Below are 25,637 nucleotides of genomic sequence, written 5' to 3' on the forward strand. Positions count from 1 at the left end.
AGACTTCGAGATCGCAGATTTCCTAGTCATCAAAAAATAAATCCATATATATATAAATATATGAAAACAATCCTGACATAATGAGAGAAAGAACAACAGACCTCTCCAAAAATGTTACCAGCTAACATTTAGGGCAAAAAAAGTTGCAAAACAGAAAGCATTTGAGAGAGAAAGTGCAATCAAGGAAAACCCAGAAATGGAGTCTACTATAATAACAATGAGCTGTAAGAAATCTGTCATATACTCATACAACACCAGCCCACTTGCAGAGTGAGAGAATGGGGAGGGTGAGCCAAGCCAAGCCAAGCCAGCTACTCTCACCTTACACTATCGCATTGATTGCGACACTACAATCCTCTTTTACGCGATAAATAATTAGAGACAGTAAATAGTGAGCTGTAATTGCAGGGGAAATCCCTCCATTTATAATAACTCTACTGAGCTGTTTCTCTCTTTATTCTATTTGGGAAAAAGGAAAAACACAGTACGGGGATTTTCGCAGATATCGAAGAATTTCAGGGGTCAGATCGTGAAAAACATAAATTTCCAAAAACATATCGGTTTGGTCCCGTCTACAGTTTCTATGTCAACGAGGAAGAGTCGACACTGAGAAGAGCAGAGCAGAAGAACCGGGGAGGGAGAGGGAGAGCCCTTTGAGCTTTTAGATTTTGCGGAATTTTTATTTATTTTTTATTGGGTTCACATTGCTGAGATCGCAATCAGGGGAAGATTTACATTTTTGATCGAAGCCAATTCTCTGCGATTTGTTTAGGTATTTTAGCTATTCATTTCCCTATTTTTTTTGCGGATTTATTTCAATTAATTCGCCTGGGAAATGTGGCTGAAATCAAGGAAAACGGGTTGATGAAAATGTTGAATCTTTGGGGCCATTTTTTTTTTTTGGAAATGATTTAAGTTTGGGTGTTAGATTGGAGATTTGAGTAAATGGTTTTTTGTTCTCGAATATGTATATTTGTTTGGAATAATCAACAACTTTAGTGGATTAGAGTTTGCAAGAAGAAGCTGAAATCTTAGAGGAACTTGTGTTTAAGCAGTAATGAGCTTATAAATAATGGTTTTTTAATGAATTTAGCAGCTGGTACTTGCTATGAACATGATTCATTTCTACATGTATTGATTTCGTTTATGAAGCTGATAGAGTTTTGATCTTGATGCTCAGTGTGAGTTTTTATAAAAAAAAGAGTTTACCTGTGTATATTTATATATTTTCTAAGGTTATTCTTGCCTTAATTTTGATGGTGGCAATGCTCTATTTTATTTTATTGTTTATTGCTGTTTATTCTGGATTGCCAGATCTCAAATCGTGCTCTTTTGATGAATGAGGAATGTGTTTTAACAAGTAAAATAATGTTCTGATTTTGATACTTTTAGTAAGATTGAAGGCAGTGGCTGAAATGTTTTGTGTTTATGTAGGACTGCCTGGTGTTTAAGTAAGTTCGATTGTGGGGATAGTCTTTAATTGTGCAGTGCTATTCGTTTTCATCGACTTGTGATAACACATTACTTGTTTTGTTTTTGTTATTTCTGTGTGATTCTGAGTCACGGTTGCAAATTTGTGCTATTCATTTTCATCTTCTGTTTTTGTAGATTTTCGTTTCTTATTTTATGTTGTTCTGTTACAGGAATTGTTTGTGTTTTTATGGCAAACTCTAAGGGGCCGTCTAGTGTCAGAAATGTGATGTACAATGGGAAGAACTCTTTACTGCCTCCTAAAAGTCCATTTCCTAGCATATCCCCATCGTACATCGAGTATGTCCCGACGATCACACAAAAGGGTGTTTCAAAGCCGAGGGAATTAAATTCACACCATATGCGTACTTCCTCCGAGAGCTTTTTGATAGAGGAGCAGCCGTCATGGCTTGATGATCTTCTTAATGAGCCGGACACTCCCGTGCGTAGAGGAGCTCATCGGCGTTCATCTAGTGACTCTTTTGCGTATTTGGATGCCGCTAATGTTTCAAACATGGATTACATAGTTCAAGATGATAGCAAGTTCAGAAACGTGATGCCCAACCCTTGGGGAACCCAAGAATTTGATCTCCATAGAGATGCTCGGCATGCTGCTTTTTATGCAGATTCTATTGCTTTAAGCAAACACAGGAATAGGGCGGCATCTCCCAACAAAATCGCACACCCACGTGGCATTCCTTCGCCGAGAGAGAATGTTGTTGTTCAACACTTAGGAACACCGTGTCCCCCGCAAGAAGCTGACCGGGCCCCGTCCCCGACAATTGAGAAGCAGGATCAAGTTGAATCTGGCCCGCTTGATTCGAAAAGCTCTGCGGAAAAAAAGGATTCTCCTCATGCCAAAAATTCTTCATCGGAAACAGATACAAAACGTGCAAAGCAGTATGTCTAATTCATCTAAGCAAACCCCCAATCCCCTTGCGAAGTTTCATCACAAGAAATCCCAAAGAAACTTAACTCTTTTGTCATCATACCATTCTTCACTTTATCTCTATATCTATTTCTGTGCTTTATAGTGCATGACTAAAACCATTGCATTACTTAGATGAGCCTTCTTGCCTTGCAATAATGTGAAAGAAACTAGAATAGAGTGGATTTTTAAGACCCGAAAACTACTTTGCATCTCAATTAACTTAAGAAATGCTATGTTCTCCAGGCAATTTGCTCAACGTTCACGAGTTCGGAAGCTTCAATACATAGCTGAGCTGGAAAGAAATGTCCAAGCTCTACAGGCATGTACTCGCATCAGTATATATAGAAGATACAGCTTATGCGAATGGTTTATTATTACCATCTTCTTTTTACTGTTTGATTAAGTTGTTTCAGATTGTTGATGCCACTCTTTTCTTCGATTACAGGCTGAAGGTTCTGAAGTTTCTGCTGAGCTTGAATTCCTTAACCAGCAAAATCTTATTTTAAACATGGAGAATAAAGCTCTAAAGCAGCGTCTAGAAAGTTTAGCTCAAGAACAGCTAATAAAGTATTGTAAGTTACTTTTGCTTTCTTCATCTTTTGTTGTATTTTGATAACTTGGGTACACGATGCTTCTTATACCAAACTGGGTCGGTCATCGTGAAGCTTTATGATGTTTTGTTGAGCTTATATCTAAATATCTAATACAGTTTCCGATGCCTGTTCTATTTGTATCACATTTTAATTCTACTTTTTTTACCTCTTGGAAAAGTAGCTGCAAGATCGGTGCTTATCCAACATTAAGCTTGCTGTTTTCTCGGGGAAGAATATTATTAGTGGAGTACTTTGCCTTTCATACATTAGCGGAAAATAGTCAGTCTTTTGTTAAATATCTACAAGAATGGTTTAAGGAGTTTCACAAATGTTGGTCATTATCATTATTGTTATGTTATCAGAAAATGAAGAAAGTTGTAGGAAACTCGTAAAGTTTGTATCTTTTATCTTGACTCCCAAAGATAATAACTTTGGTGTAAATGCCATGTGCAGTTGAGCAAGAAGTATTAGAGCGAGAAAGAGGGCGACTTCGGGCCTTGTACCAGCAGCAGCAAAATCAACAACCGCCACCTTCTGGGCATCGACGCACCACAAGTAGAGATCTCGACCAACAATTTGCAAACCTGTCTTTGAAAAACAAGGAAGCCGGCTCTGACCGTGAACCTGTCTCGGGCCAACTCCAAATTTGACCATTCTTTAGCTAGAACCTCCATAACATCCGCTGACCGTTCCTCGACACTGATGAGTTACCCATTGCGTGCGATATGATTAGCTCCCCCGAATCCTGTGCTTCTCGGACTGCTTTGCCTTTGCTGCTACTAGCTTCACATAGAAACTCTAATTTCGGTTGTTATTATTGTATCATTTAAACCTTTTTTCTTTGTCCAATATGCTAGTAATCTTTTTCATGTGCACCTGGCAGTTGCTTGCCTGAGGTGATTGTTTCAAGCATGATTCTTCTTTCCACTTTTGTGTATGTTCAAGCTGTGATTAAAAACCCTTGTGTACTCTGCTTATTGTAATGCCATATTTTTAGCTGTTTTTTTTTGCCCAGAAAGTGCAGTGCAAGAAACAGAATCTCTTTAAATCAATTGCAGCAAAGATTCTCTGCTTAACATAACTCTAACCAGTTAGTGAACTTCTGTCTCTACAAATCCTTAAAATCACCCAGAAACACATCAAGATTCAAGAATCTTAAAATGTTTCAAACCACAAATGTTACTAAAAATAACAGGAACAACAATTGCAGCAGGCAAGAATCTGCAGGTGCAGAATTTGGGAGCCTTGGATAATCATCAGGCTGTGGCAATACACATTCTTCGCCATTAAACGAAATCCTTCTGGGAAAACCCCATCCTTCCCTGAAAGTGAAGGTTGTTGGATCTTTGTTCAGCAACAGCTCGGTCTGCACATTCCCGCCCTTGCCCGCTTGGAGCAACATGTCGTTGTAATACTGAATCCCATAAAACATCCCGGTGTCATCTGCAGCAAAACCAGTCATATAGCATCGGGCTACAATAAGAAGACAGACAGCCCGTTTGATTTGATTTTATCTGATAACAATGTAGGGTCTCTCCCATATGGGAGGTCATGAAATCGAGCCTCAGTGGAGGCGATATTGACTCTTTGTGCTTCAATAGGTTGAGAAAGTATAGATGAACAGATACTACAATGTAATAGGGTTAGTTGTATTCAAAAGATAACAATGTAGGGAAATAATCCGGCTTACTTATATCGCCATACTGGTTGAGAGGCCTGTAGTTGAAGCTGAAAACCCGTGTAACTTTCCCCAGATTCGGGTGAAGAACCACGAGGTTCCACTGGCTGAAGTTCTTGGCGAAATTGTAGTTTGTGATCGTGATCTTCACCCTCCAGTGCTGTGTGTAACTCAGCTTGACATGCCAGTGGACCCTTATCGGGCACATGTGTTTGGTGCACTGCACAATCGCCCGTGGTGGCGAGTAATGCTGCAGCTGAACAACCGGGGGCTGCTCGCCTGCCCTGCACCCGCCCCAAAACAGCACATAAATACACAACACAGACAGGCAAAACTGACAAAAACATAAGAAAATGAACAAATGTAGTCTGAAATTCTGAATGTCTGATCTTCCAAATGCAGACAGAGATTGAGAGATGACAGATGGTTTACTTCAAGCATTTCGCTGATCCGGGCTGCCCTTCACATCCACATGTACAGATTGGACACGACACAATGGTTTTGTTGTAAAACGCAGACAAGGAAACACAACATGTCGGGGAGGATTGGGCGCGAAACTGGGAGTAAGAACATGTTATGTTCCATGTTCCTGCATTACACATACAAGATTTATACACCTAGTTAAGAGTCTGACATTGAAAATATTAGAGAGAACATATGAGTTTATAAGGCCATAAGTCAGACTGGCTAACTGATTGGATTCAATCTTTTAGTCTGATTTACCCATATGCACCTAATACTACAAGAATGTAATAACTTACCAACAGCCTGAGTCCTTCGGCGGCCATGATCCTCAACAAACTTGCTCGGAGGCACCTCAAACGCCTCCCCACACGTGTAGCCCGGGACTCCCAGAGTGAAGTTCCCGGGAATGACAGCAGCAGCCTTGGAACTTTTGCTGGAAACACGCCCGATGCTCATCTGGAAGGCAGCCAAGTATTTCTCGGGATCTTGAGTCATGGATGACAGCACCCCTCCCTTGCAACAATTCAAGAACTGCTTGTTGTACCGGGTTCCTGGCAGAAGGTCTATAATAACAGGCTTCTTCTCACAGCAATGGGGCCTTTGCCCAGACTTGAATGCAGAACAGTTCCCTTGTTCTGTGGCCTCAGCTCCCCACATATCCCAAATCACTCCATCACCTGGCCATTGCCAGCTCAGCTTCCAACCTGGATGATCTATGTGGCGGTATAGCTGGTAGTTAAAAATTGACACTGTAACCTACAATCACGAAAACATAAAGTTCGTTTACTTGTACATTTCTAGAATTTGATCAGAGAACGAAGAACGAAATGCTAGAGAATTGAAGTAAACTCTGCTACTGAATCTTTTATAAAGTTGCAGTAAAACTCCAACATTTCTACAGAAAGTACTGCAGCCTTGATTTGAGAAAGCACAAAACAGATGAAAGAAACATAGTACTGCAATTCATGTAGACAAAACCATACGACTAGGGGCAACCCAGCCAAGTTGGTTACGCTGATGATTTGGCCTATTGGCCTTCTTGAGCCGATCAACTATAGACAATTAGGCTGGTTTATCACCTTATGGTCTTTTGCAGGCTAAGGCCACAAGATTATAAGTTCGACTCCTAAGGCCTATTGGCTTTCTTGAGCTAACCAACTATGAGCAATCTAGGCCGCTTTACCTCATTTGCCAGTTACTCAGCTAGAGTCACAAGGTTATAAGTTCGACTCCTAGCAGGGGCGACTTTCTTAAGTCGGTCAAGTGTTAACTATATATGGGCAACCTAGGCTGGTTTATATCCTTGTTGTCCTTTGCTAACTAGGACCACGAGACGAGATTTACCAAGTGTACACCCTAAAACATTTTCATGGTCACTCAAAAAAACAAAAAAACAAAAACCATACAACTTGGTTATCATCATTTTCTTCAATGATGTCCCATTTGATGCTGATGTTCCCGTTGGGATCTAGAGGGTCGTATCCATCTCCATTGCCACTGAAATTCACCATCACAAATAACCATGCATCAACACTAAATCGATTTAAACGATCCAATAATAACATTTTTCCAAAATTTACTTACAGTAAACACATGAGAGACAACAGTAAAATCAGGAAGGAACCACCCCCTCTTGAGCTTCCATGGATTAAGAAAAATGGGTTTAAATCCATTAATCTAACAACTCAAAGTCTTGAGCTTTTGGGCTTTAGAGAATAAACACAGTTCACAATGCCATAAAATCTTTCTCATCATAAGATGCATACAAGAAGAAAAGGATTAAGAAAGAGAAGAGATCAAGGACAGAATATAATATAATAGTATGTAATATATTGAAAATGAGTAGGAGTGCATGTAATTAAGGGAAGTTTATGTCTGATTCTTCTAGTTTAAGAAGTCTAATTAATGGGTGGATAGAGGGGTTTAAGGACAAAAAAAGATTGTTTTATTTAGATTAACAGAAATATAGAGTTTGAAGGGGACTTTGGAATTTCATGCATTTGGATCCTAACTATATGGCAGTTTAGATTAACTGAAATATAGGGTTTGAAGGGGACTTAGTTAATTACAGTTATAAACTTGATTCCACACAAAAAAGAATTGAAAGAATTTCAATTCTCCAAAAAAAAAATGTTAATTATATTTAGATTAACTAAAATATAGGAGGCTGAGACTAATCCCAGTTCGTACCGAACCAACCCAATTAAGGGGCAAAGTGCTAGTCAGATTGATTTTTCCATATATATAAGAAAGGGCTCGAACTCCAAACCTCTCTTAAATTAGGGACAAGAGTGCACGGTCACTCATGCCAACTAAGATGATTAGTTTGAAGGGGATTAATGGATCGGAATCTCACGATTCAAATTTTGAGCATTATATTATGGATCAAAACAAATAAGGTCAAACCCATGGATCCCTTTGAATTCTCTAGCTAATTTGGGAAAGTGGATTATTAACAATAGAAAGCACGTATATGCAATGCCATCTGATTGGAGTGCATGTGTCAATGAAGTTGGTTAAAACAAGTTAGAAAGTCAATTTTCCTTTGCCCAAACTTACTAAACTACATTGCTATATAATTTAAGGATGTTTAGCTAAATCAAGGAAACCAACAATATGGCCTAAGCTACCTCATATTATCTAGCTTGGACCATATACAGTTTTGTTACTGAATGGCTTGTTTGGTTATTTGTATTACTAGATCAAACACAAAACAAGTTTTATCCAAAATACACATACATTTGGGTAGCGATTGTGAATTTTCTGTAAATCTATCAAATATCAAACACATGCAACATGTATATATATAGCTTTCATGTTGCGTGCATGTGTATTCAAGTTAGTTGGAAGATAAAATCCTGCCTATTTTAGTTAGTGCGCGGAGTAGATGGGAACTTTAATCTTAATTGCATGCAATGCTTGAATTGAACTCGGCTTTACTCTGATTAATGTCGTGCATAGATCGAGTTGAATCCTCTTTGTAAAATGAATGAATGGCTTTAGTTTGTCATTACACATTCAAATTAAATTATATATTTCGTAGAATCGTTGTAATTTTTCTTGTTAAGCAGGCTACTAATTGGTGAATTTGTTGGAGCTATTAGCTATATATATAAGCATAACTTTCAACCCCATGTGAGTTAAAGCTTGCTCATGTCTATCGCGAGCAGAACAAGCACGCCAGATCCCAGAGTTTGAAGATTCTTGCCCGCCCAGCTATCTTTCTTTAGTTTTATTGTCTATAACCCAAAAAGAAGATAGAATCTTTTACCAGATTGCTCAAGCAAAATGCCTGCTTAATTCTTGTCAGCTAGCTAGGGTTTATTGCTATGATCATCTTGATCTTTATTTCTTAGTACTGTCTTAACGACATGTCTTTTATCTGATGACTGGACGAAAGACAATTAGACAAATTAAACGCAGACAACAAAGTATGGGAGCTGAGTTTGATGCTTGTAATAAAACTATAAAAGATACCATGAATTGAAGAAGTATGGTAGCAGACAATCACGTAAACAGCATGCATGCATGCTTGGGGATGGAACAACATGCAATGTTACATGTTTACCCTAGCTTGTACTGTTGTACACGTTTTAGCTTGCCATGCCAATTTCTGTTTGTTGGCTAGCTTTGATCTTTATCTTTAGTGTCCACATCATAATATTATGAGAAATCAATTACCATATTTTGTATAACACGACTTGCATGCATTCTTTGATCGCTTATTCTTGCAAGCGATATAATAATTGATTAGCGTGCATAACGTATTTGTATGATTCTTGTATTTTTTTCTTTTAATGACAAGGAAAACCGTAATTACTACCTGAAAGTGTGCACTGGGTAAACTTCGTTTCAACAATTTTTCTGATTATTCGTATGCCATCTCTAACCAAAAGTCTAAGTTGATAGTTTGGTTATGTATTTATATTTATATATTATGTGCTCAACAATAATCTTGTGACTACTAAATTAACAATATGACCAACTTGATTGGAGTTGTATCCAATTTTTGTATTTCTTTTTATCATTTTTTTAAATGAGGAAATTGCATTTTTAATCTATGGATGAGTTATAGGGTAATAAAATATTTGGTCTCTATACTACATGCGTCATCATTTTCAACCTAGAGTTATAGTGAAATGGTCTTTTTAGTCCATATAATTTTAAAACTAAATTAAATTTACTACTCGCTATTAAGGATTAAAAGTGTAATTCTCTACTTTTAAATTTTATATTGTATATTTGTATTTCATTCATCTATAGATGTCATTAGGTTACAAACTAAATGATGAAACACAAACCACCCAAAAAGATTGGGAATTGCATGGACTTATTTGCTAATTAATATGCAATAATTTGAGAGTGAAACCCCCAAAATTTTGTGCAATTATTTACAAGCCCATAACTTTTCTGTAATCCGAAAGTTGCAAACTTCTTGTGAACCGGACCGCCTCTTCTTCACTCACATCCGGTCCGGAAGAAACTACAATGGCAGAGCAGACTCACAAACTTCGAAGTTCCAAATTTCACCGGTACAACACGACCTCGTCATCCTGAAAATCGAAATCTAAAGCTCCTAACCCTAATTCGCAACGATATAGCGTAGAAGAGTAAATCGATCGGCCACCGGCTCCGGTGTCTGATTAGATGGAGGCTCAGACGTTTCACAACCTTTTCGACCGGCGCCCCATCGCAAAGTCCAGAGCTCCCGCCACCAAATGGTTCAAGGAATGGTAAGCCAAGGAAAATACAGAAAGAAAGAATTTCAATTTCTTATCTGATTTGATTGCGGAAGTCTTTGATTTTGTATATTTTGCACGAATCTCTTGCATAGCTCCTATTTGCATTTTGCACCATCCTTGAATGGAAAGTTAACTTTACTTAGAGCTTAGCTGCTCCAAGAATGGCGAGAACGTGTGTTTTAGGGCCTCGTGGGATTTAATTACGACGTATTAGTATCATTTCTAGTGTTTGGTGATCTCTAACGTTTCTCATTCCATTAGTTTAAAGATTAATAGAGCAATCTTCAAGCTGCCTTTTTTTTTTTTTTTTTTTTTCATTTGGTCTTGTTAATGGGCTTCTGGAGTGAACTGTGTTGCTCACCTGCTTTCATTTCTGTCAGGGTGCCACAAGATGTTGTAGCAACTGGTGGGAAGTGCTTGCTTTTAAAATGGGTTAATGGTTAGTTCTCATGTTCTTTTTATACATTATGCTGTTTGCACTATTCCTTTTTAGGATGATGAGTGAAACCTGCATCCACTAGTACCCGATAGTGTGCAGTATGTACTAGGTAAACCTTGCATTGTGATCCTAACCAGCAAAGGACCACAAGGAGGTAAACCGACCTAGGTTGCTCATAGTTGACCGACTCAAACCAAGAAGGCCAATAGGCCGTTCCCGGGAGTTGAACTTATAACCTTGTGGGTACTAACAGGCTGACTAACTTGGTTGGGTTGTCCCTGCTGGCACTATTCTTGAAAATTTTACTGGTGGATGGTCATAGATGTTAATGGTTTATACACCGTGTGATTGGTTGGTTAGATGCACTTGATAGGAATCTACTTTTATTGAGTACTAGTTCACATTTTCCCGCTTTGCTGAAGTAATGATAAGCCAACATTGTGATGCTGTTTTGTTTCCTTCCATCAGAGGCCTCATTGAAAGCTTTAAAGGAGAAGTCGATAGAGCCAGAAATTCCAGAAGCTGAGCCAGAGCCAGCTACTGAAGTTCTCTTCCTCTGCAGTTACGAAGGCTGTGGAAAGACATTTATTGATGCTGGAGCTTTGAGGAAGCATTCTCACATCCATGGAGAGAGACAATATATCTGTCACTATGAGAATTGTGGAAAGGTATACCAGTTTAATATGTCTGAAGCATTCTCTATGCTAAGCAATTTTGCATTTAAAATCTTTAGGCATTTCAGAGGATTGGCATAATTAGCTTACTGTAATATTAAATGTAGTTTGTGCTGTTGCATTCATCTGTTTGGTATCATTTTTGTTTTCTCGGAAAAATCCATTTTGCAAGGGTAAAAGTCCCTCTATTGACTATCTGTTTTTCGTTTTTAATCTGGAAAATTTAATATCGAATCTATAGTGACATTCCATCCACAACAGTCTTTTATGTTGGGGTAGGGGGTGGTTTGTCCCACCATTTTCCTTGCTTTCAAGACTGAATCATAAGCTAAATTTGCAGAAATTTTTGGATAGTTCAAAGCTGAAGCGGCACTTTCTTATTCATACAGGGGAGAGGGCTTTTGTATGTCCAGTGGAGGGCTGTGGCAAGGTAATTTTTATTTATCGTTAAATGCTGTTGAACTTTACTGTTGGATTAATAAGGCAGCAGCATACTGACCATATGGTTACTGAACAAGCTTTGTTTTCTCTGTTAAAGCCCTTATTTTATGTTTCTTAGTTAATATCAATTAGTCCAATGGTGAAATATTCTTGATATGCTATTTTGGAGAACTCGGTAAAAAATGCAAAGGATAGTATGCATTCAAACAAGGGCATGATGCACAGAAGCTGTTACGGGAAGATAGATATAGTGACATTATTTACTAGATTGCCGTGTGACCATTTTATGTTGTTTCGTAATTTTTGCAGGCATTCTCGCTGGATTTCAACCTGAAATCACATATGAGAACACATTCACAGGAAAACTATCATATCTGTCCATATCCAGAATGTGGAAAGCGATATGCGCACGAGTACAAGCTAAAAAATCACATTTCAACTACTCATCAGAAGGTTAGTATCTCTCTTTCTTGTCCCCAATTCCTCAGTTTTATTTTATTACCAAAGTGTATATTCATGTTTAACGTTTTGTTTAGTATTTCGAGACAGTATTTGAGACTCATTTTATGGTGAAAGTATCTTTTTGCCAATGTTGATTATGCATGCATCTGTTTGTTGATACACAAAATACACTTCTATTTGCATAATCCCTTTGACCATGGAATCTGAATATAATCAGTTTAAGGAAAACATTTCTGTAGAGTGCCACACCAGAAGTGGCAAAGTATGTCCAGCACATAGAAAAGCCGACCAAAACACCAAAATCTTCTGGAGGAGCATATGCCTCAGCTTCATCCGACCGCCCTTACGTCTGTCCATATGAAGGGTGCGATAAAGCTTACATCCATGAATACAAGCTCAATCTTCATTTGAGGAAAGAACATCCGGGCCATTTCCCAGACGAGAATGCCAAGAATGCTCAACCCCCTGCATCTGCTGCCGTTGAAAATGAGATGGATGACGAGAGTGATCAGGAAGCAGCTTATGCTGGGAAACGCGGAAATGGGAAGGCTCAGAAACAAAGCAGCAGGCCAAAGCCGAACTTGAAGCTGCCTCCTGCAAAAGTCACACAGCGTAAAGGCTCCACTGCTTCTCCCGCCAACCTGAATGTTGTTAAAAAACCCTGGCCCGTTAAGGAAGATATTTACGAAGAAGAAGAAGATAGCGAAGAAACAGAAGAGGAGCGGGATGATGTCGGAGATGGATGGCGGTATGCGGGCAACAATGAAGATGATGATGAAGAGACAGAATATGAAGACTAGGGTTATGTTTTGAAATTCAATTGTAGTCATGCCTGCTACTTGGATTTTCCCATGAACTTTCTTATTGTAATCTAGGAATGTTAGGTTGGTGTTTTTTTTTTTGTTAATGAGTGTGGGAGTGATAGCCATTTTGTACTTCTGAATGTTGTTCCAAAGTATGAGAATGAATAACATAGACTGTTTTGCCAAGCACCTTGTGTTCAGACTTCAGATGACATGTAGTGACTTTCCTCATGTGAGAGGTCATGAGTTCGAACCTCAGTGGAAACTGATATTGATTCTCTGTCCTAAGTATAGATGAACAGATACTATAATGTATCGGGACAAAAAAAAATTTATTTCTTAATATACATTTGTCACAAAAATCATCAATCATCACTGAATATCAATTAAAAAAACATGGAAACAAGTGTAACATCAACAGTGGAATGACACTTCACAAAATTCAAAGCTCTGAAATATATTCCCACTTTCACCAACTTTGGGAATCTTGTGTTTGGAGTGCATGCTTTTCAGTTAGAATATCTTATGTCGTCTGCTTTATTTGAATCGCTTTACAACTCGACCACCCTGACTCAGCTCACTCAACTCGGACCAACTCCATTGCATCTTACTCTAACGTCGTATCCGCTAAAATTTCTCTTACCAACACTTTTTCTCCCCGTGAAATGTCATGAACTCCACGTTTTCTTGTTGAACTGTTCATCTTTCTTTGTCTTGTTAATAACGTTACTCTACGTAGAATGTTCATCCATAATGGAAACCTGGCCGGTTCAACAATGCAATTCTCTAACTCGGTAATGATTTCTTCCATCGACGGCCGGTTTTCTAACTCCGGCGACACGCAACGCGCGGCGACGCCGAGGATTTGCCGTATGGTGTGTTCCATGTACCACGGCACGGGAACCCTTTTGTCGCAAATGTCGAGTGGCCGGCCGACTCGAATGAGTTGACTCGCCCATTCCACGATAGACGCCGGCGATCTCGCCACGTCGATCACTTTCCGGCAAGAAATGATCTCCAACAGCACAACTCCGAAGCTGAACACGTCGTTTTTCGTGCTCAGATTGCATGGAACGGTGTAACTCGGGTCCAAGTACCCGATCGTGCCGGCGGGTCGACTCAGCGACTCGCCGAGCCGACTCACCGAGTCGTTATTGTTGATTGCCAGCCCGAAATCGGCCACCTTCGCGTCCCAGCGCGCGTCGAACAAGATGTTGGAGGACTTGACGTCCCGGTGGACCACCGGCGGCGACCGCCGGTGGAGAAACCTGAGAGCTTTCGCCACCCGAATCGCGATTCTGGCGCGTCGGGCCCACGCGAGCGGCGTGGCCGACGCTGCATGGAGCGCGTCGTGGAGCGTGCCGTTAGGCAAGTGTTCCATGACGAGCACGACTCGGTTCCCCAACTCGTCACGACTCGTCCCGAGAAGCTTCACGACGTACGGACATGGCGGCAGCGACGAAAGTACACGCGCTTCGTTTTCGAGGTTAGAACTCTCAGCGAGCTTCTGGAACGCTAAAGACGGCTTCTTTATCGCGACGGTGACGCCATTTTTGAGGAAAGCTTTGTATACGCATCCATGGCTTCCTTTACCGATGAGTCTCGACTCGGAGAAATTCTCAGAAGCTTCTCTGAGCTCTTCATAATCATATCTGTAATATTCAGTCATCCCCATCTAACCCGCCCTTTTTCTTCTTCGTCTTTATCACCTTCCGAAAAATTTTCCACGCATTGCGAAACAAGAATGTATAGTTCAATTGGGCGGCCATAAAAAGAACCAAAAAGCTAGAAGCTTTATTTCATATATGGGATACTAAAATCTTTTATAAAAAAGTAATAACAAAAAGGTTTAAATCATATTAAAATTAATGTACTTCCCGAAAAGATGAAGCTAGGTAGATGGAAAACTGATGCAAAAGTTGGAAAAAAATGTAACAAACCATTTTCCTATTGATTTAAAAAAAAAAACTTAGGTGATCACAATTTTACTGGACTAATCTTAAGCTCATAAGATAACCGTTCTTACTGTTACTATGGAGGTAAATTACGAGTGGCGCAATCAACCCACATAATAAAAGAGTCCCGCCAATATAGTTGTAAGCAACTAAGGCTATAGTTGTATGGTTACAGAATTTAAATTTTAAAAATACAGTTTATGTCAATTTCAAATTGATCTCGAATTTCATTCAGGACATCTCTTTAAGAATACACTCATATCTATAAATATAAAATATAAACTCTCAACTTTATATTTCAATTAGTATGACATCCGGCGAAACACGAATTAAAAATTTAAAATATTAAAATTATGCTATGTTATTAAAAACTATTAATAATGTTATTAAAGTTTATATGTAATAAAGAAATATGAGCTTTATTCATATATATATATATATATATATATATATATATATATATATATACACACACACACGTTACATGAGGTGGAGAAGGAAAGCTAAACTGATCAGAAAAGTAGACTAAGCCTTCTACCTGGAATGTCTTCCCAACAATGCAATGAAATTAAGTGGGATGTTGACATTATCCTTAATGACCTCCTGGATCCTCGTGGGTGCAAAAATTGTGGCTAGTAAAAGATAACCTCCTTCCTTAGGTAAACAAAATATGGCTGTCCAAATCTAATAAAGCAAAAGTTGTCTATCTGAAGAAGCATATCAAAGAGACAGGAATGCTACATTAGCTGGTTCTTTGGCCCTCTATATATTAATATAATTATTTCCTTTTTTTTTCGTTTTAAATAAAAATTTGAGTGAGGAAAATCTGTACCCAATCTTATATAATAATTCATAAATCACATAAAAAGAGATAAATTGTACTAAAATATCTCGTGATTTTTATGTATGAAAAATCATGCCCTATCCATTTAACCACACTTTCGTTGTTTATTGTTAATTTTTGTTTTTTTTTGAGTACTATGGTTAAATTTTTTGTTGGACCTAGCTGAGGTTAAAGGGGGTTGTCAAAAACGAATTTAGGATCCAAAAAAGATCTCCTTTATCAGTGTGGTACTTTTGTTGAATTATTGGGGGTTAATTTATACAACTATATACTTGTACATAAATTACCAATCATTATTGTTTAGACCATGGTCTACACAGCTGTGTGGACCATAAATAAAAAGTACATTTTTAATATAATAAAAGTACATTATTTTTGTACATAAAGTACATTATTTTAGAGTATATTATTTAAGTACTGAAAGTACATTATTTTATATATACTATGAAATAATGTATCTTTAGTATAAAAATAATGTACTTTTAATATAATAAGAATGTATCTTATATTCATGGTCCACATAACTACGTGGACCATGGTCCATCCAATAATTTGAGCTTTGGGNTGTGTTGCTCACCTGCTTTCATTTCTGTCAGGGTGCCACAAGATGTTGTAGCAACTGGTGGGAAGTGCTTGCTTTTAAAATGGGTTAATGGTTAGTTCTCATGTTCTTTTTATACATTATGCTGTTTGCACTATTCCTTTTTAGGATGATGAGTGAAACCTGCATCCACTAGTACCCGATAGTGTGCAGTATGTACTAGGTAAACCTTGCATTGTGATCCTAACCAGCAAAGGACCACAAGGAGGTAAACCGACCTAGGTTGCTCATAGTTGACCGACTCAAACCAAGAAGGCCAATAGGCCGTTCCCGGGAGTTGAACTTATAACCTTGTGGGTACTAACAGGCTGACTAACTTGGTTGGGTTGTCCCTGCTGGCACTATTCTTGAAAATTTTACTGGTGGATGGTCATAGATGTTAATGGTTTATACACCGTGTGATTGGTTGGTTAGATGCACTTGATAGGAATCTACTTTTATTGAGTACTAGTTCACATTTTCCCGCTTTGCTGAAGTAATGATAAGCCAACATTGTGATGCTGTTTTGTTTCCTTCCATCAGAGGCCTCATTGAAAGCTTTAAAGGAGAAGTCGATAGAGCCAGAAATTCCAGAAGCTGAGCCAGAGCCAGCTACTGAAGTTCTCTTCCTCTGCAGTTACGAAGGCTGTGGAAAGACATTTATTGATGCTGGAGCTTTGAGGAAGCATTCTCACATCCATGGAGAGAGACAATATATCTGTCACTATGAGAATTGTGGAAAGGTATACCAGTTTAATATGTCTGAAGCATTCTCTATGCTAAGCAATTTTGCATTTAAAATCTTTAGGCATTTCAGAGGATTGGCATAATTAGCTTACTGTAATATTAAATGTAGTTTGTGCTGTTGCATTCATCTGTTTGGTATCATTTTTGTTTTCTCGGAAAAATCCATTTTGCAAGGGTAAAAGTCCCTCTATTGACTATCTGTTTTTCGTTTTTAATCTGGAAAATTTAATATCGAATCTATAGTGACATTCCATCCACAACAGTCTTTTATGTTGGGGTAGGGGGTGGTTTGTCCCACCATTTTCCTTGCTTTCAAGACTGAATCATAAGCTAAATTTGCAGAAATTTTTGGATAGTTCAAAGCTGAAGCGGCACTTTCTTATTCATACAGGGGAGAGGGCTTTTGTATGTCCAGTGGAGGGCTGTGGCAAGGTAATTTTTATTTATCGTTAAATGCTGTTGAACTTTACTGTTGGATTAATAAGGCAGCAGCATACTGACCATATGGTTACTGAACAAGCTTTGTTTTCTCTGTTAAAGCCCTTATTTTATGTTTCTTAGTTAATATCAATTAGTCCAATGGTGAAATATTCTTGATATGCTATTTTGGAGAACTCGGTAAAAAATGCAAAGGATAGTATGCATTCAAACAAGGGCATGATGCACAGAAGCTGTTACGGGAAGATAGATATAGTGACATTATTTACTAGATTGCCGTGTGACCATTTTATGTTGTTTCGTAATTTTTGCAGGCATTCTCGCTGGATTTCAACCTGAAATCACATATGAGAACACATTCACAGGAAAACTATCATATCTGTCCATATCCAGAATGTGGAAAGCGATATGCGCACGAGTACAAGCTAAAAAATCACATTTCAACTACTCATCAGAAGGTTAGTATCTCTCTTTCTTGTCCCCAATTCCTCAGTTTTATTTTATTACCAAAGTGTATATTCATGTTTAACGTTTTGTTTAGTATTTCGAGACAGTATTTGAGACTCATTTTATGGTGAAAGTATCTTTTTGCCAATGTTGATTATGCATGCATCTGTTTGTTGATACACAAAATACACTTCTATTTGCATAATCCCTTTGACCATGGAATCTGAATATAATCAGTTTAAGGAAAACATTTCTGTAGAGTGCCACACCAGAAGTGGCAAAGTATGTCCAGCACATAGAAAAGCCGACCAAAACACCAAAATCTTCTGGAGGAGCATATGCCTCAGCTTCATCCGACCGCCCTTACGTCTGTCCATATGAAGGGTGCGATAAAGCTTACATCCATGAATACAAGCTCAATCTTCATTTGAGGAAAGAACATCCGGGCCATTTCCCAGACGAGAATGCCAAGAATGCTCAACCCCCTGCATCTGCTGCCGTTGAAAATGAGATGGATGACGAGAGTGATCAGGAAGCAGCTTATGCTGGGAAACGCGGAAATGGGAAGGCTCAGAAACAAAGCAGCAGGCCAAAGCCGAACTTGAAGCTGCCTCCTGCAAAAGTCACACAGCGTAAAGGCTCCACTGCTTCTCCCGCCAACCTGAATGTTGTTAAAAAACCCTGGCCCGTTAAGGAAGATATTTACGAAGAAGAAGAAGATAGCGAAGAAACAGAAGAGGAGCGGGATGATGTCGGAGATGGATGGCGGTATGCGGGCAACAATGAAGATGATGATGAAGAGACAGAATATGAAGACTAGGGTTATGTTTTGAAATTCAATTGTAGTCATGCCTGCTACTTGGATTTTCCCATGAACTTTCTTATTGTAATCTAGGAATGTTAGGTTGGTGTTTTTTTTTTTGTTAATGAGTGTGGGAGTGATAGCCATTTTGTACTTCTGAATGTTGTTCCAAAGTATGAGAATGAATAACATAGACTGTTTTGCCAAGCACCTTGTGTTCAGACTTCAGATGACATGTAGTGACTTTCCTCATGTGAGAGGTCATGAGTTCGAACCTCAGTGGAAACTGATATTGATTCTCTGTCCTAAGTATAGATGAACAGATACTATAATGTATCGGGACAAAAAAAAATTTATTTCTTAATATACATTTGTCACAAAAATCATCAATCATCACTGAATATCAATTAAAAAAACATGGAAACAAGTGTAACATCAACAGTGGAATGACACTTCACAAAATTCAAAGCTCTGAAATATATTCCCACTTTCACCAACTTTGGGAATCTTGTGTTTGGAGTGCATGCTTTTCAGTTAGAATATCTTATGTCGTCTGCTTTATTTGAATCGCTTTACAACTCGACCACCCTGACTCAGCTCACTCAACTCGGACCAACTCCATTGCATCTTACTCTAACGTCGTATCCGCTAAAATTTCTCTTACCAACACTTTTTCTCCCCGTGAAATGTCATGAACTCCACGTTTTCTTGTTGAACTGTTCATCTTTCTTTGTCTTGTTAATAACGTTACTCTACGTAGAATGTTCATCCATAATGGAAACCTGGCCGGTTCAACAATGCAATTCTCTAACTCGGTAATGATTTCTTCCATCGACGGCCGGTTTTCTAACTCCGGCGACACGCAACGCGCGGCGACGCCGAGGATTTGCCGTATGGTGTGTTCCATGTACCACGGCACGGGAACCCTTTTGTCGCAAATGTCGAGTGGCCGGCCGACTCGAATGAGTTGACTCGCCCATTCCACGATAGACGCCGGCGATCTCGCCACGTCGATCACTTTCCGGCAAGAAATGATCTCCAACAGCACAACTCCGAAGCTGAACACGTCGTTTTTCGTGCTCAGATTGCATGGAACGGTGTAACTCGGGTCCAAGTACCCGATCGTGCCGGCGGGTCGACTCAGCGACTCGCCGAGCCGACTCACCGAGTCGTTATTGTTGATTGCCAGCCCGAAATCGGCCACCTTCGCGTCCCAGCGCGCGTCGAACAAGATGTTGGAGGACTTGACGTCCCGGTGGACCACCGGCGGCGACCGCCGGTGGAGAAACCTGAGAGCTTTCGCCACCCGAATCGCGATTCTGGCGCGTCGGGCCCACGCGAGCGGCGTGGCCGACGCTGCATGGAGCGCGTCGTGGAGCGTGCCGTTAGGCAAGTGTTCCATGACGAGCACGACTCGGTTCCCCAACTCGTCACGACTCGTCCCGAGAAGCTTCACGACGTACGGACATGGCGGCAGCGACGAAAGTACACGCGCTTCGTTTTCGAGGTTAGAACTCTCAGCGAGCTTCTGGAACGCTAAAGACGGCTTCTTTATCGCGACGGTGACGCCATTTTTGAGGAAAGCTTTGTATACGCATCCATGGCTTCCTTTACCGATGAGTCTCGACTCGGAGAAATTCTCAGAAGCTTCTCTGAGCTCTTCATAATCATATCTGTAATATTCAGTCATCCCCATCTAACCCGCCCTTTTTCTTCTTCGTCTTTATCACCTTCCGAAAAATTTTCCACGCATTGCGAAACAAGAATGTATAGTTCAATTGGGCGGCCATAAAAAGAACCAAAAAGCTAGAAGCTTTATTTCATATATGGGATACTAAAATCTTTTATAAAAAAGTAATAACAAAAAGGTTTAAATCATATTAAAATTAATGTACTTCCCGAAAAGATGAAGCTAGGTAGATGGAAAACTGATGCAAAAGTTGGAAAAAAATGTAACAAACCATTTTCCTATTGATTTAAAAAAAAAAACTTAGGTGATCACAATTTTACTGGACTAATCTTAAGCTCATAAGATAACCGTTCTTACTGTTACTATGGAGGTAAATTACGAGTGGCGCAATCAACCCACATAATAAAAGAGTCCCGCCAATATAGTTGTAAGCAACTAAGGCTATAGTTGTATGGTTACAGAATTTAAATTTTAAAAATACAGTTTATGTCAATTTCAAATTGATCTCGAATTTCATTCAGGACATCTCTTTAAGAATACACTCATATCTATAAATATAAAATATAAACTCTCAACTTTATATTTCAATTAGTATGACATCCGGCGAAACACGAATTAAAAATTTAAAATATTAAAATTATGCTATGTTATTAAAAACTATTAATAATGTTATTAAAGTTTATATGTAATAAAGAAATATGAGCTTTATTCATATATATATATATATATATATATATATATATATATATATATACACACACACACGTTACATGAGGTGGAGAAGGAAAGCTAAACTGATCAGAAAAGTAGACTAAGCCTTCTACCTGGAATGTCTTCCCAACAATGCAATGAAATTAAGTGGGATGTTGACATTATCCTTAATGACCTCCTGGATCCTCGTGGGTGCAAAAATTGTGGCTAGTAAAAGATAACCTCCTTCCTTAGGTAAACAAAATATGGCTGTCCAAATCTAATAAAGCAAAAGTTGTCTATCTGAAGAAGCATATCAAAGAGACAGGAATGCTACATTAGCTGGTTCTTTGGCCCTCTATATATTAATATAATTATTTCCTTTTTTTTTCGTTTTAAATAAAAATTTGAGTGAGGAAAATCTGTACCCAATCTTATATAATAATTCATAAATCACATAAAAAGAGATAAATTGTACTAAAATATCTCGTGATTTTTATGTATGAAAAATCATGCCCTATCCATTTAACCACACTTTCGTTGTTTATTGTTAATTTTTGTTTTTTTTTGAGTACTATGGTTAAATTTTTTGTTGGACCTAGCTGAGGTTAAAGGGGGTTGTCAAAAACGAATTTAGGATCCAAAAAAGATCTCCTTTATCAGTGTGGTACTTTTGTTGAATTATTGGGGGTTAATTTATACAACTATATACTTGTACATAAATTACCAATCATTATTGTTTAGACCATGGTCTACACAGCTGTGTGGACCATAAATAAAAAGTACATTTTTAATATAATAAAAGTACATTATTTTTGTACATAAAGTACATTATTTTAGAGTATATTATTTAAGTACTGAAAGTACATTATTTTATATATACTATGAAATAATGTATCTTTAGTATAAAAATAATGTACTTTTAATATAATAAGAATGTATCTTATATTCATGGTCCACATAACTACGTGGACCATGGTCCATCCAATAATTTGAGCTTTGGGCTAAGCCTTTCGTTTTCCACGGTTTGAATTTCTAGCTTAATTCTTGAAAGTCTTTGGGCTTAGTAAATCATGGCCCAATATTGAATTTCTTTGGGAGTAGTTCCACTTCCAAGAAAAAGAATCAAGGCACAACCAATTTAAGCCCAATAGTTATTTTGTGGACCACGGTTAAAAATGATGCAGTTTGGCTCATTGTTTTTTATGCGACCCACTGCAACATACATTTTTACAACTCATAATGTATATTATTCTAACTCATAAAGTACATTATCTTACCCCATAAATTTCATTATTCTAACACATAAAGTATATTATTTTAACACATAAAGTACATTATTCCAACTCATAAAATTCAACAACGATGTTTTGGATTGTAATCCACAAAGCTGAGTGGATAATTTGCCATTTAAGGCTAAAATCCTTCACTCAAACTACCAAGTACCAACCATTAAATGGCCTTAACCTTTCATGTTATAATCTTCCAATCAATATTGACTAAGCTTGAGCCTACCTAATTGGTCAACTGAAGGTAAAAATGTAAATGAAAATGCATTTTGAATCAACCAAAACATTTGGAGGAAGAAGTGAAGAACCACCTGCAAATCAAACAAAAGATGTAAAGTGTACTAAGAAAATTTTACGTAACTGATTCAATCGAGACCTTATTAACAATAATAAAAATCATGACCTCATAATACAAGAATCATACTCCCTATTCAACAAAGATGTAAAGTGTACTAATAAAATTTTATGTAACTGATTCAATCGAGACCTTATTAACAATAATAAAAATCATGACCTCATAATACAAGAATCATACTCCCTATTCAACACCCTTTATCTGGGCTTCTATTTACTTGTTGACACGTTGCATGACAAAAACTATGCCAAAGTGTAAAGATAATAATTTCTTTTCTTCTTTTTTTTTTTTTTTTTTTAAATGCAAAAATAGTGTTAGTACTTAGTAAAACCTTAGACAGTAGGCTCTTATTTTTAAAGCAATAAAATAATTGAAATGGGTTGATCAAACGCGCATTTGATTTTTTTATTTTTTATTTTTTAAAGTCGCTTTCGTTTCATTCTATTATTTATTTGACATGCAATGCAACATATTGAAATTTATGTACTATCTGAGGTATATAATTGCAATGACTATAAACAATTCAATATTAAAAAAAAAAAGAAAAAGAAAAAAAGAAGAAGGTATATGATTACAATCACTATAAACAATAGAGGAGAGCGCTACTATTGAGTTAAAAAGATTTAAATTCGCCTCAAAAAGAGTGATTGAGGTTTTAAAAAAAAATTACCTTAAAAATGTACTCTATATTTATATATGGTCCACATATATGTGTAAATCATTGTCTATGGAATAATGATCGGTACTATTAGAAATGGATAATTTAATTAATTGATGGGTGTAAATTATTATCCCATTTAACACATCTCCCTTTACATCTATAATCAATCCCATAGGCTGAGTTCAGTAGGTCTAGCTGGTTACCACCCAACAAAACCCTAATGAAAAATTCCTTTATATAGGGATATTTAATTTCATCACATTCATTTAACAATATTGTATTTATGATTATAAATTATTAACACATGCAATAAATGACAGTACACTATACAATTCCCATACATATAGTGCATACACATCATAAATTATATTATATGACTAACAACTATATCTCAAGTTAGGGGTAACCTTAACAAAATTGGTCGAACAGTTAGTTTAGTAATTAACCACAATGTCATCAAGTTCAACTGTTTGTGGGCTTCACCTATACCTAGGTCAGCTATGGGCAATGAGGGACTGGGTGCTTCAATTAAAACGCACATCCAAAACTGGATTAAAGATAATGTGTGCTTTACCTATAACGCATATTGAGGGTACGCTGTGTATAGCTATGGTGTGCTGTTCTTAGAACGGAGCAATGACAACTTTTATAGGAGGACAAAAATTCAGCAACTACTAACTATTTTGTTGATAATGTTGAAAGTGTTGCCTCAACGATTCTCACCAAACAGTAGGTCTTTCACCATTGTGACTGTATCATATGATTGTTGGGACAACCTCATTGATGTCGAAAACGACACATGCATGATACCATTCACACCTCCTCTATCTACAACTCTACAAGTACTAACTACTGCACTCAAACATAGGTGGCGTTGTCAAAGAATTACAATAAATGCACTCATCTTTCCGCTCAAGTTTATAGAAGAACGTTATATATTGTAACGTGACAGAATTATATTCATCGTGTTTGCGTGTCATAATTTTTTTGTCAAGTCACGAGGTTACATATTATCATAATTTTGGAGAACTTTTTAGCATTATGAACGTAACAACTAATTAGCTTGCATTTGTTTTTCTTAATTTTCCACCGGTATTTATTTTTAATTTAGTTTTCACCCTTAGACGGTCAAGGAATTAAAAGTGCACTTAGGAGAACAATCAGAGCCATTGAGACAATTAACACTTTAACTACTCTTGGAGAGCTCATTTAGATTAATTGTGATTATTTTAAATTACAAATTAAATAAGTTAAAAGCTCTGTTTGTTAAAACATGAGGAGTTAAAATAATAGTTTATTTTAAAACTCTTTTCCAAGTAGCGATTCAAAACAAGCTATTGGATGTTAATTTTTTTAATCCTTATTAAATTTAAAAAAAGACGCAATGTACCATTCATTAATCAAATTCCTAATATCTCAATTTATCATTTAAAGTCTTATTCAACAGTAAATTTTATCAAACTTTAATTTCAATCAGTTAGTTATTAGTTATTAGTTTTTCCGCTGTTATTATCTTATAAATTTTTAACTTTCAGCTTGGTGTGCAAGACAAAGGCTAGATTGGTAGATATCTGATACGATTTAGTGCAATAATTAATTAGGACAATGCATTTTTTTCCATATCAGTTAACTTTAATCAATCTCTTATTATTGTTCAAAGTAGAACGATTAACTATTCTGATCTAACCATAAAAATTAACTAAATAGTTAAAGATCCATAAAAAATAATGCAATAGCTAGAGTAATCAAAACGTTTAAATCTTATAATCACTCTAATCTCACTGAATGGATCCCATGTATATTAGAGAAAAGGGTGAACCTAAAGGTGCATATATGATATGTCAATTTTTGTGGAGAAGAGAACTGAGAAGCCACACCCATTGTGCAGAACTACTGGCTCATCACCCTTCACTTTCCTTCTCTTTCTTCATCCTCTTTTACAGCATTATATTCCCTTTTGGGGAAATGAGACTGTAAATTTGGGGAAGAGAGGAGGTCAAATGTGGAAAGGTAATTGGAACAGAAAGAAATGAAGATCAGCATTGAATTAACGCCATTAAATGGCCTGTTAATAATGTGACATCAGTACTCATATTTCAGCAGTAGAGTGTACTCACCAATTAACATCTTAGGTTTTCGTGAAAAGGCATCCTATGTTGTTTTCTTTTTTCCTTTATACATTGCATTGGAGTGGGATTGTTGCTGCTTCTATATGATTATTATTAATACTTATCTTATCTTTTTCTTTATATCAATATCACAAGTACTTTATCATTTAATTTTTTTGACAAAGAAAGATGTATTTCTATTAAATTGGTAAAATGAAAGAATACAAGATAGAAGGACAATAATGTCCCAAATTTGAGGGTCAGAACCAACCACCATACAAGAGTATTGATGATCTTTTAATCAAACCAGTTAATTCTATTTTTAGTCTAAAT

At 37.4% G+C, this 25,637-nt stretch overlaps 6 protein-coding genes across 6 annotated transcripts; 3 read left to right on the top strand and 3 right to left on the bottom strand.

The window, feature by feature from the left end:
* Positions 1–182: 182 nt before the first annotated feature.
* On the top strand, positions 183–4,012 carry LOC116030567 (uncharacterized protein At4g06598-like). Its single transcript, XM_031272859.1, has 5 exons — positions 183–772; positions 1,644–2,370; positions 2,645–2,720; positions 2,847–2,973; positions 3,448–4,012. The coding sequence occupies exons 2-5, from the start codon at positions 1,661–1,663 to the stop codon at positions 3,642–3,644; spliced, it is 1,110 nt and encodes a 369-aa protein (XP_031128719.1). The 5' UTR covers positions 183–772; positions 1,644–1,660; the 3' UTR covers positions 3,645–4,012.
* A 1-nt stretch (position 4,013) lies between these two features.
* LOC116030566 (COBRA-like protein 6) lies at positions 4,014–6,648 on the bottom strand. Its single transcript, XM_031272858.1, has 5 exons — positions 6,544–6,648; positions 5,434–5,893; positions 5,105–5,261; positions 4,685–4,956; positions 4,014–4,437 (listed from the first exon to the last, which is right to left on the bottom strand). Exons 1-5 carry the CDS (start codon positions 6,646–6,648, stop codon positions 4,160–4,162), a joined length of 1,272 nt encoding a protein of 423 aa, XP_031128718.1. The 3' UTR covers positions 4,014–4,159.
* Positions 6,649–9,578: 2,930 nt separating this feature from the next.
* Positions 9,579–12,884, top strand: LOC116028285 (zinc finger transcription factor YY1-like). The gene is made up of 6 exons (XM_031269934.1): positions 9,579–9,870; positions 10,260–10,318; positions 10,787–10,986; positions 11,333–11,422; positions 11,743–11,886; positions 12,135–12,884. The coding sequence occupies exons 1-6, from the start codon at positions 9,785–9,787 to the stop codon at positions 12,693–12,695; spliced, it is 1,140 nt and encodes a 379-aa protein (XP_031125794.1). The 5' UTR covers positions 9,579–9,784; the 3' UTR covers positions 12,696–12,884.
* A 127-nt stretch (positions 12,885–13,011) lies between these two features.
* Positions 13,012–14,450, bottom strand: LOC116030599 (serine/threonine-protein kinase-like protein At5g23170). The gene has a single exon (XM_031272900.1). It carries the CDS (start codon positions 14,371–14,373, stop codon positions 13,306–13,308), a length of 1,068 nt encoding a protein of 355 aa, XP_031128760.1. The 5' UTR covers positions 14,374–14,450; the 3' UTR covers positions 13,012–13,305.
* A 281-nt stretch (positions 14,451–14,731) lies between these two features.
* LOC116029075 (zinc finger transcription factor YY1-like) lies at positions 14,732–18,718 on the top strand. The gene is made up of 7 exons (XM_031270956.1): positions 14,732–14,737; positions 15,660–15,724; positions 16,055–16,152; positions 16,621–16,820; positions 17,167–17,256; positions 17,577–17,720; positions 17,969–18,718. Exons 1-7 carry the CDS (start codon positions 14,732–14,734, stop codon positions 18,527–18,529), a joined length of 1,164 nt encoding a protein of 387 aa, XP_031126816.1. The 3' UTR covers positions 18,530–18,718.
* A 127-nt stretch (positions 18,719–18,845) lies between these two features.
* Positions 18,846–20,284, bottom strand: LOC116030594 (serine/threonine-protein kinase-like protein At5g23170). The gene has a single exon (XM_031272894.1). The coding sequence runs from the start codon at positions 20,205–20,207 to the stop codon at positions 19,140–19,142; it is 1,068 nt and encodes a 355-aa protein (XP_031128754.1). The 5' UTR covers positions 20,208–20,284; the 3' UTR covers positions 18,846–19,139.
* Positions 20,285–25,637: the final 5,353 nt, after the last annotated feature.

Source organism: Ipomoea triloba, chromosome 9 (assembly GCF_003576645.1).
Source record: "Ipomoea triloba cultivar NCNSP0323 chromosome 9, ASM357664v1".
Lineage (NCBI taxonomy): Eukaryota > Viridiplantae > Streptophyta > Magnoliopsida > Solanales > Convolvulaceae > Ipomoea > Ipomoea triloba.